Source organism: Carassius gibelio, chromosome B22 (genome assembly GCF_023724105.1).
Source record: "Carassius gibelio isolate Cgi1373 ecotype wild population from Czech Republic chromosome B22, carGib1.2-hapl.c, whole genome shotgun sequence".
In the NCBI taxonomy this organism is placed as follows: Eukaryota; Metazoa; Chordata; class Actinopteri; order Cypriniformes; family Cyprinidae; genus Carassius; species Carassius gibelio.
Window position 1 is genome coordinate 10,583,174 of NC_068417.1, and position 10,928 is coordinate 10,594,101.

The window sequence follows — 10,928 nt, forward strand, 5'->3', positions numbered from 1 at the left end:
AACTACAGCACTGTTTCTTTGTAATGGCATTTGATGACAGAGAAGGGTGAAAACCAGATGTCAGTATATTAGACCTGTGAGTTAGGTCTTAAAGTGACAGCAGCCTAACCTCACTGCTTTTGTCTGAATAACTTTTTAGCTTTAATAAAAATTATGTATATTTCATTCATATGGTACTGTATTTTACATTTGAGTATTATAATTTCTAGGTGATTAGAATTTAAATTTCTGTTTATTTTATTTGTAACATTCAATTGTGTTTATTTGTTCAGTTGCTTGTGATTATATCTTTCTTCTGACTGTTTATTTGTTTTAAATAAGCTTGAGAAGTTTTTGCTCATATTAAGGCTATTAGGGCCAACGAGTTTTTACTACATAGTAGTCTTTATAAAACCAACATGGATATGATATATTTTTGCCATTTCACTACTGGATGCAGTTATACAGTGTCTTACCATTGTTCATCTCAGTGTATTCTTGTTTAGGGGTCTGGCCTGTTTAAACAAACCACAGACTTAATTAAGTAAATCAATTACATAAATGTGGTAAAAAATTACATGCACAATAAAGCTCATACTGCTCTATTAACTTTTAGTAAACTTGCCTGGTTGATTTGTGTTCCTGTATTTCCAGTAGACACGGAGTATCACAACTGCAGCCAAGACTAGTACAATAATTACAACACTAACACAGATCACCACCATGTGACTTAACGGTAAGCCATCTTCTGGGTTTAAACTTGATGCATCCACTATAAAACAGTAGATCAGAGAGTTAACAAATAAAACCTTTGATGTGCAAGCTGAAAAATTAGAGAACTGAACAAATCAGTTTATATCAGCACCGACATCCACTTAAATCAGCTCTGCTGTACCTGAACATGGCTGACAGAGTTTGCTGATGTCCAGATGTGTGGTCTGGTTTCTGATGGGATTGTTGATCACACAGCTGTAGCTGTTTTTCTCCTGATATTCCACCTCCAGAGGTAGAGAGAGACTGATGCTGAGATCAGACACACTGATGCTGGACAATAAACTGTTTCCTTTGTACCAGGAGAGAGTCACATGACCCACATTCACCACTGAACACACCACTGAACAATATGATGAAGATGAAGGACACTGAGAAGAGTTTCTGGTGATGACAGGAATGGGCAGAGGACCTGAAGAGGGAAAAATCAGAATAAACAGACATTCCAAAATCCAAAATTGAGTTTTACACACTAATCTATTTACCAGCATCCATGTCATCTCACTGACTAATCCATATTAGTACTAAAAAACAATGTCAATGATGAGCGTCCTTGAGCTTGGAAAAGCATTATATAAATTAAACATGTTGCTATTATAATTATTATTAAAAAGTAGAAATCCAATTGTAAAAGTTCTAAACACCACATGTACATTTCCACTAGTTTTGTCTCTTTGACTGTGGTCTCATTTCACCCTTTACAAAAGAAACCAGACACTGTACATTTAGCTTGGTGTTGTCTCTAAGAGGATATTGGATGATAGAAAGATGGAAAAGTTACCAAAGTAACCACCTGTGACTTGGCAAATTTTGCATTTGGCCTGCTGACCGACTCGTACAGTATTCTTAATATGGTTCAATGTTGCAACACACTGAAATCAACTACAAAATACTCACCAGAAACTATAACACTGAACGTCTTTGGCGGGACCTCTTTTCCACCAATGGTCTGCAGTTCATAAAGTCCAGAGTCTTCAGTTTTGGTGTCTGTGATGGTCAGAGATCCAGTCAGATCATCCAGCTGCAGCCTGTCTCTGGATTTCCCATCAAGAACATCATTGTATACTGAGATCTTATTGACTACAGTGTTGATCTGAGCTATACGAGTGTGGCCAAGTCCAAATACCCACACTATACGTTCATATTTCTGTAAATCAGTAAGATCAGTGTGAAGCGTGACAGAATCTCCCTCCATCACTGACTTCACAATATCAGTAAACACACCTGGAAAACAAACAGGCACTGTTGTAAAGACTCGAGGAAATCCAAATGTTTATCATCTAATCATATTTGATCAAGTTCAAAAGGTTAGTTGTTTGAGGGAAATGGTAGTGCAGTCTGCAGATGTGTAACTGAGGTTGATAAATTATGTAAATATTACGCGTACGCATATCGCTCAATAAAATGGACACATTTAGCTCGATTACAAAAGGCGTAACCTCAAGCGAAGTTTAAAGAGCTACAAAGCGAAAGCATAAGTCTCGAAGCTTTCTAAATACTCACCTTTTGCGAGCAAAAGGAATAGAAGTAAAACAGGAGCTTTCATTTTCGTGAGTTATGACATTTAATGAAGATGTTGAGTGTAGTTAGTAAGTGTTACGAGTGTTTAGCCTTTAACTAGCTAGCTCATACATCCGCGCTAACAGCGAAAACACCATTTTCTGACTAATATTTTTGGTTGTAACCGACCTTACACCGCTATGTAGAGCTATTTTTACACCCATTGAGATTAATTTGTGAATTATACTCGACTGGATATTTCTCTTCTGAGAAGCCTGGCGTTGAGAAGATCGGAAGTGAGATTTTCGATAAACTCCAGGAAGTTTTAGTCCTGTGAGATCCAGAAGGAAGCTAGGATATTGATCGCGTCGCCACCTACAGTTTGGAGCACTACTATCTATCTTTTCCTATACTTTACCAAATACATGTAACCACGTGATATTCAGCTGAAATAACTGTAAAATAAAGTATTTAACTTTACACCACACGTGTTGACTTCAACGTAGTAAAGTGTACGTGTGTTTTGTGTGTCCTGGAGGTGTCTTGCAGTTCACCTGATGACCACTTGTCTTGTGGGATACAGCTATGACTTCTTGTGGGTGCATACTGTATTCTAGGTCAAACTGAAATCAGATTAACCCCAAATCACCCTGACATATTCATCTAAACATTATGGTGTAATTTTGAAAACTTTATAATGAGAACAAAAGTATTATTGCTTAGTTGGTTTAATTTTCATTATCACGTTCTAAATGGTTGCAGCAGATCAAGAGAAGATCTGCAGCAGATCAAGTGTGTGTGTGTGTGTTTAATAAACTGTGAGCAGCTTCTAAGACAAAATGAAACCTGCAGTGTATCTGACTTTTTTTTTTAATCTAAATGTGGTTTTGTTTTGTTGAGTGGACGGAATAGCTCGTGTTTGTGTGTGTGTTGCATGTGGTTGAATGGCTTCTTCCTGTCCTTGTAACGTATACCACACATTTTTCCTGTTAATACAAATAAACTAGATAAAGTAAAATAGACAAAGTAGTTAGTCTATCAACACTTATTTAATGCTACTCACAATTAGGTATCTATTTGCCAATGACCATTTCATATTTAATAGAGAAACAAATGAACCATTACAAGAACTCGTACTTTAGTAGGTTGCGGCTTGCACACTAGTAACGTAAGATATTGAGAAGTTTGACTTGTTTTAATATCAGCAGCACCCTTAACATGATTGGCTGTCATAAATAATAAAGAGAAGACGTATTTTATAGCAATGGTTAATTATGTAGGTTAAGTAGAACAAATGCAAATGCAGGGTTAGTGCATCTGCACGCCGTGGGAGGGTGTAAAACAGAGGAGGATTCACTCCTGGTCACATTTCGAGTGATGTTCTCTCAGACAGCACAGCAATCTGCTGATAAACATGCTTCACTGGCTTGTTTTGTTTGTTTTGTGCTTCTGGCATCTTGTTGGTAAGTTAAAATGTCCTCTTTTTCTTAGCCCTTTTAGCTCTTGCAGTTTTATAGTGGAGTAAAAACCTACTGTTGAAATTGATTTTACATTTTACATTACCTTACAGATGGGAAAATGTATGAACCTGTTTAGCAAGCTAATATCATGCTATGCTACAGCTAATATAGTAAGCAAATAATTCACTGAAAAGAAAGAGATTTTTTTTTCCCTCTTTAGATGCATCTTGTTGTATTAGTGTAGTGCTGGTTATTGGTAAACCTGTTGTCGTTTTAATGGTGTTTTATGTCTACTAAACAGAGAACAACTTAATTTTCAGACTGCAGAGTAATCAATTTAAAACACATTGGACTTATTTCTATTAATTTTGTATTACTGTACTAGAAGTTGACATGGAGAAATGAGGCTGAGTTCAGTGTGACTGCAGTTTTGACAAACAGCCAAAGGTCTTTTTTTGTCATTTATGCTGAATTATAAATTGTAGACTGTTATTTATTCCAAATAACATGACAAAAATTATAATTAGTGATGTAATCATGACATTACAGACTAATTTTTGATTACTACTATATTACTTTTGACCTACCTTGTTTCTCACATTGATTTAGATAGGATAATCATATATATATTGACATAAAAATACAAATTAATAAAAAAAACGTATATTATTAATATATACAAATTTAGAATATAAAATAATGATAATATTTAATCATGTAACAATAAAAAGTAACTGTAGTCTGATTTCACAATGATCATATCCCACTAATAATAAAATTGAAATAGTTTTTTTTAGACAGTCATACCAATCTGTGCTTTTCCAGTGACCATTTGAAAACCATTTGGGACAGATTTGACTTACTATTTCAAGAAACACTCTAAACACTTTGGAAAATCAATCAATTGTTTAGTTAACATTTACATATGAGATGTACCACTAATACACAGCTTTGTGCTTTTTCTTAGTGCTAAAATAGATAAGTGGTTTGAGAATGAACTTTGAAGTTAACTGAAACTAGTGAACCAACAGAAAGCATCTAAGGCTCTTTACTCAGTGATTGAGAAAGAAGTGCTCTTGTGTGTTTCAGATGTGATTGGTGTTGAGGCAGATGAAATCGAGACGTTGTCAGTGATGGAGGGCGATTCTGTCACCTTACTGACTGGTGTGTCTAAAATACAAGAGGATGATCTGATCATGTGGATGAGTGGAAACTACTGTATCGCTAAACTCAACATATCATCCCAAGTCATCTCTGAAACTCACAACATATTCAGAGACCGACTGAAGCTGGATCATCAGACTGGATCTCTGACCATCACAAACATCAGAAGCACAGACTCCGGACTTTATAAAGCACAGATGATTGGACAACAAGTGTCAAAGAAAACTTTCCATGTCACCGTCATCGGTGAGTAGAAACTCACAGACTCCGACACAAACAATTTATTCTGGTTTCTTTATGTTTCTCTAATGTTTTCCAGCTCATCTGCCCGTTCCTGTTATCACCAGTTACTGTCCTCAAAATCCTTCTCCGTCAGGATCATCGGTGTCCAGATGTGTACTGTTGTGTTCAGTGGTGAATGTGGGTCATGTGACTCTCTCCTGGTACAAAGGAAACAGTTTATTGTCCAGCATCAGTGTGTCTGATCTCAGCATCAGTCTCTCTCTACCTCTGGAGGTGGAATATCAGGAGAAAAACAGCTACAGCTGTGTGATCAACAATCCCATCACAAACCAGACCACACATCTGGACATCAGCAAACTCTGTCAGCCATGTTCAGGTATCATCAAACCATCAGCACATCCGCAGCAAATCATCAATCATTATATATACAGATATTTATTCAGTTCCTTTTTCCCTTCAGAATGCGTCTGCTGTTGTAAGTCAACTGAAGCTGTGATCCGATTGGCTGTCTCTGCTCTGGTGGGCGTGGCTACTGTTGTTGTTCTGGTTTATGACATCAGATCCAGAAGAGCTGAGCAGAAAGAAAGAGCTCTGATATCATTATCGGACCTTAACTGACTTACTATAAGAAGAATAAACCTATGTTTATGTTTTTATGTTCTATGAATTCTCTGTAACACAACATGGCTTAAAACTCATAGCTAATTCTGATTCTCGTGAAATCATATTTTTATTTTTACTTATCATCCATTTCTGCAATAAAAAATAAACGTATTTCTTTCATTTCTGCTTACTGAACACTTTCTTCTGTGTCTGTGGTCTGGTAGGTAGCAGACCTGTGGAATGTCAGCATTAAAGCATTGACAGGAAGTTGGTTCATTTTTTTTTAAGAACTTGCCCTTTAGTGGCAGAACGTTCTGTCTTTAATACTGTTGTTACCCACAATGTTCAAAAAGAACGAAGTTGTATCCAAATTGAGCTACTGGTTCTTTTGTGTCACCTTACACACCTTTGTTTGAGAACCAAGTTTACTTTTTAGCAACCCTCAGAAAACTATTTTCTGGTAGGTCGATTGCTTTTGATGTACTGAAGCCTTGCTATGTGTTAACCTACTTTAACCTACTTTCTACAGAGGGCACTTATTATTCAACACTGCTGATGCAAGTGTTACCTACTCTTTTATGAAAGGTCACCATAATTATGAGATTATGTGTTATGATGATTGATTGTCATAGAGCGATTTGTCTTAATGTTGTTTTAATAGTGTCATACAATGCACTCCTTTGTACTGAATGTAGAAAATAATTAATCATCGCTTTTCTCTTGTGCATTTCTTTTACAGAATGTAACGTTTACGTAACGTTTTGCTTTTTTTAATAGCACACGTGGTATTAGGCTACAATTATCTTCTGACAAGAATGCAGTTTTTAGAATTTAAGAACATTTTGACAGGAACGTCATTGTGACGATGATGATTCGAGTGGGCGGGGCCAGCCGTGACTTTTCGCTTTTTATCTCATTGGATTGTGAATCCGTCGAGCTGATCCTCATTCCTCACTGAAGAACAGCTAACGCTTCAGTAATTCACGCGTGTCAAGGAGCCGCTCGGTTAACGTGACGATTGCGGATAAGTGGATCCAGGTTAAAAAGCCTGACATCGCCAGTGCAGCTCTTTACAGATAACATCTAGGACTAGGAGCTGTCATTTATTTCCTCCTTTGGTGTGTTACCTGAGGTGGATGTATTACCAGGTGCTCGTCCTCGCGGTCTTTGCCGCTTTTCTATGCGGCTTTCCAGCATCATTCGCTCGTAGTTTAAATGACAGACCAATCATCGGTAAGAATATAAGCGAGTCTTTGTGAACTTCTGTTTGATGGTAACTAGTGTATGATGTCTGGTAAATTATGTTTTATGTTATCTGATAATCTTGCGATGTCGTGTTGCTCACTAGGATTTTTTTTTAATCGCAAGCATCCTTCCAGTACTCGTTTTCTTCTGGATTGTTTTTTTAACTCTTAAAAGCATAGTCATTGTAACACATTTTAAACATGGTTGGAACCTAACCTTGCAGGAAAAAAGAAAAATTTAACCATTCAGTACTTAGCTGTTCTCCTAACCAGTCCATGTTGGTTTGGTTTGATGATTTTAAAGAGTTTGTGCGCTTTTGTGGTTGTGATACCAACTACCTGTTTGGTTAGTCTAGGAAGACAACAGACCAGTACAACCTTATGAAAATTAACCATTGTTTTAATAGCCAAAAGTGAAACTATGGGTAGTTTCACTAACTATGGTTACTATAGTTAGGGTTGTAAAGCCATTGGTAATTTGTGGTAACCATATTTCAACTATTTTAACTATATACATATATATTATTATTATTATTTATTATTATTATTTTTTTATATATATATATTTTTTTTATTATTATTATTATTATTTTTTTTTTTTTTTGCATTACAGGAATTTTAGCCCAGGAAAACTTAGAAGACGACCCTGAAGCACAGGGCTCTTCTTATATTGCTGCATCATATGTGAAACACTTGGAGTCAGCTGGTGCCAGGGTTGTACCAATTCAGTAAGTTAAACACAATCTACATGCTATTATTAAAAATAAATAAATAAAAAAGGAAAGAATTCATAAAGGTCATTGTATTTGGTTTGCAGCATAAATCGCACAGAGGAGGAATATGAAAAACTGTTCAATGCAATTAATGGGTGAGTGAGTTTGACTACTTTGACCCCTGCCTAAGCTGCTAGATGTGTTTGGAACATGGAAGTTGGTTTATATTTGGTCCCTCTTGTAAACCACTTACTAGACCAGCTAGAAACCATATAATATGTTCCAGAACTGCTTTTTATTCATACCTATATTAATCGACTGATTTAGTTTGCTGCTTCCTGGTGGGGATGTGGACATCGACAAGTCTCAGTTTACCAGAGTGGCAAAGATTTTCTATGAACTTGCAGTAAAGGTAAGTGAAAAACATAATCATCATGTGAAAATAAGATTGAATAAATATGATTATGCCTTGATGGTTCTTCGTTATTAACCACAACAGGCTAATGATGTTTCGGATTATTTTCCGATCTGGGGCACCTGCCAGGGCTTCCAGCAGCTCACGGTTCTGACTAGCAACAAGAACTTATTGACCTTGACTGACACCAAAGCAGTCGCCCTGCCACTGACCTTCAGCCCAGGTTGGTAGCATTGTGTTTTTCTTGAGCGCCAACCTCATGCTCTCTCATGAAGCCAACAAGGAAGTGAGAAAAAATGTAATTCATCGACTGGCTGCCTGACGCTGGCTGCAAAAGGGAGTCAGTCCCATTGACTCCCCATGTTAAAATGCCCAAATTTACATCAGAAAAATACATGTTTACAGCCTGGTGCAAAAAATTATTTTGGTCTATATAGCTAATGTTACACTTCATGACAATTGTGAAGGGGTGAATTTTTTTATAACTCATCCGTTTAAATTATATTAAGCCTTAAAATTCTGCATAATTAAGGGTGTGGCCAATTAAGTGACAGGTGGATTGCCCTGCTGTCACCGCCGTTGTGCTAGGTGGGCGTGGCTTCAGCAACCAGCTCCCACCTTTTCGCCTATTTTTGATTACCCAAGAGTGATCGCGGTGATGTGCTGCCAAGATGGCGACGGCTGCCTCCTCCCTCTTTTGGTTTCAAAAAACTCTCTACGGAAACCTATGAGTGACATCACAGACACTAAATCTATGTTTTTATACAGTCTATGGTTTTTCTCCAAATGCCATATTTTGAAATTAATGGGCGTACAAGTTTATATAAGAATATTTATATACCCATGACAAACTAGATGTGTAACATGATGATGTGGCATACTATTCTTATACATTTGCGACACTTTCTAAACTTTTTCATATATTATTGCAGCAAACTAATGGCTGTTTACAATGAGTTGATGTTCAGTCAATGATTTTGATCGATTACAGGAGCTCAAAAAAGCAGGTTGTTTAAGAAGTTTCCAAAGGATGTTCTTCAGTCTTTGTCAGAAGAGAACATCACGTCTAATTTCCACAGCTGGAGCTTGTCCATGCAGGTAGCAACTTTATTTAATAACACTGCAATGCATACAATGGAATGCCATAACCAGAAACATTGATTTCTGTATTTCTCTTGGTACCTCTTGAATACTGACCAGCAGTGTTGGGGAAAGTTACTTTTAAAAGTAATGCATTACATTACTTGTGCGTTACTATTTCTCACCTGGGCTTGGCTGGCTAACAAAAATACATTTCAACAATAATACTCTTATTTGCAAAATAAAAAAGTTCAAAAACGTTTGTTGCTTTTGCTTATTGATTATTCATATGGGACCATCAAAGGTTAGCAGTGAGATCAATCATGTCAAGTGTATTTGTGTTATTTAACAGGTTTAATGATTGCAGGTTTTCATTATTTCTGAGATTCGCAGTTCACTGTTTTTATTAATTTTGAGGAATTTTAATGTAAATGCATTCATTCACTAGTTTTTTTTTTACTACTAAAAGTAATCTGATAACTCAACTAAAGTTATGTATAATTTGTTACCCCCAACACTGCAGATCAGTCACTGTATACTTCAGCTATTTTTTATTTCTTTTTCGGAGTTGTCTAAACATGATTTGCTCTTACAGAATTACAGTAGCAATGCCAAGCTTAAGCGTTTTTATCGAGTCCTGACAACAAACACAGATGGCAAGAAGGAGTTCATTTCCACCATGGAGGGTATGAATGCTACAGAGCATCTCTTTGTGTATGTGTGTGATGTAACCCATCATTCAGGAAGTCCCACAGTCAGCTGTTTTTCATTAAATTGAGTTCACCCATAATACTGTACTGTAGTGAGCTAATTGGTCGGTTTTACATGTAGAAGTAAATATGTGTGTAGAAGTGAATATAATTAGTTACATTTATATACTTGTATATTATATCAAAATGTTTTAATGAGCCTCTGTTGAATATCCTGTAGCATATCAATATCCCTTCTATGCTGTTCAATGGCATCCAGAGAAAAGCCCATTTGAGTGGATTGAGAAAGATGGTATGGTGCACACGCTCTCAGCCATCAAAGCCGCGTTCTACACTGCCCACTTCTTCGTTTCTGAAGGTTGGTCAACTAAAAAAAATTACATTTTAAAGTGAAGTTAGAATATCTTGTCTTTGCATTATTTTACCCTTTTAATTTTGCTTAACTTGGTGTTAAGATTTGGGTTTTTACACTGACCACTTATTTTATGACTTTATTTGCTGTTTTTCTTTTTTCAGCAATGAAAAACCATCATCGGTTTTCTTCGCAAAGTGAAGAAGAAAAACATCTGATTTACAACTATCAGCCTGTTTTCAAAGGCATGAACAGCATTTTTCTTCAAAATTACTACTTCGATTGAGTGTTCACACTGTTCATTGTGGCAGAATTTTTTTTTCGATTTTATTTTTTTAAACTACTGTTTTAATTTCTTTCCTCAAAGTTTGCCCAAACTTGATGTTTGGAATGCATAATTGTAACATTCATAATTCTGACTCACTTACGTAGCTCTCGATTGTAGATATGAAGTGTTTTAGAATCATCGTGACAGAATGTATTGTTACAGTTATATCCATTTCAGAAGTCGTATTATATAATATGTATCTTCTAGTGCCATTGTTCAGAAGTTAAACAATGTTTCACAGGGTTCAGTAACATGACCAATGCAATGTAAAAAAAAATTCTATTACTCTTGTCAATTTGAGAGAAAATAAAATATAGATATAAACTGTTATCTTAAACTGGAAAACAAACCTAAATATTTTAATTG

General features: G+C 36.1%; 3 protein-coding genes across 8 annotated transcripts in view; 2 read left to right on the plus strand and 1 right to left on the minus strand.

Annotated features, from left to right (window-relative positions):
• zgc:171601 (SLAM family member 5) overlaps positions 1–2,747 on the minus strand; it is a 51,209-nt gene extending 48,462 nt beyond the window's left edge. Inside the window, exons 1-5 of one of the 3 annotated variants that reach the window (XM_052590752.1) lie at positions 2,254–2,636; positions 1,648–1,974; positions 875–1,162; positions 605–751; positions 456–494 (exon numbers count right to left, since the gene is read on the minus strand). In XM_052590752.1, the coding sequence (XP_052446712.1) occupies positions 456–494; positions 605–751; positions 875–1,162; positions 1,648–1,974; positions 2,254–2,296 (844 nt within the window). In that variant the 5' untranslated portion in view covers positions 2,297–2,636. Of the gene's footprint in view, positions 1–455; positions 495–604; positions 752–874; positions 1,163–1,647; positions 1,975–2,253 lie in introns of all 3 variants that reach the window. The other 2 variants (XM_052590753.1, XM_052590750.1) reach the window with 2 other exon arrangements.
• Positions 2,748–3,203: 456 nt separating this feature from the next.
• LOC127988172 (SLAM family member 5-like) overlaps positions 3,204–10,928 on the plus strand; it is a 177,353-nt gene continuing 169,628 nt past the window's right edge. Inside the window, exons 1-4 of one of the 4 annotated variants that reach the window (XM_052590789.1) lie at positions 3,204–3,713; positions 4,800–5,120; positions 5,194–5,493; positions 5,578–5,878. In XM_052590789.1, coding sequence (XP_052446749.1) covers positions 3,665–3,713; positions 4,800–5,120; positions 5,194–5,493; positions 5,578–5,735 — 828 coding nt within the window. In that variant the 5' untranslated portion in view covers positions 3,204–3,664 and the 3' untranslated portion in view covers positions 5,736–5,878. Of the gene's footprint in view, positions 3,714–4,799; positions 5,121–5,193; positions 5,494–5,577; positions 5,879–10,928 lie in introns of those variants that run through there. The other 3 variants (XM_052590792.1, XM_052590791.1, XM_052590790.1) reach the window with 3 other exon arrangements.
• On the plus strand, positions 6,641–10,892 carry LOC127988165 (gamma-glutamyl hydrolase). The gene is made up of 9 exons (XM_052590782.1): positions 6,641–6,953; positions 7,578–7,692; positions 7,782–7,832; positions 8,005–8,089; positions 8,177–8,315; positions 9,084–9,190; positions 9,768–9,858; positions 10,103–10,240; positions 10,399–10,892. The coding sequence occupies exons 1-9, from the start codon at positions 6,857–6,859 to the stop codon at positions 10,518–10,520; spliced, it is 945 nt and encodes a 314-aa protein (XP_052446742.1). The 5' UTR covers positions 6,641–6,856; the 3' UTR covers positions 10,521–10,892.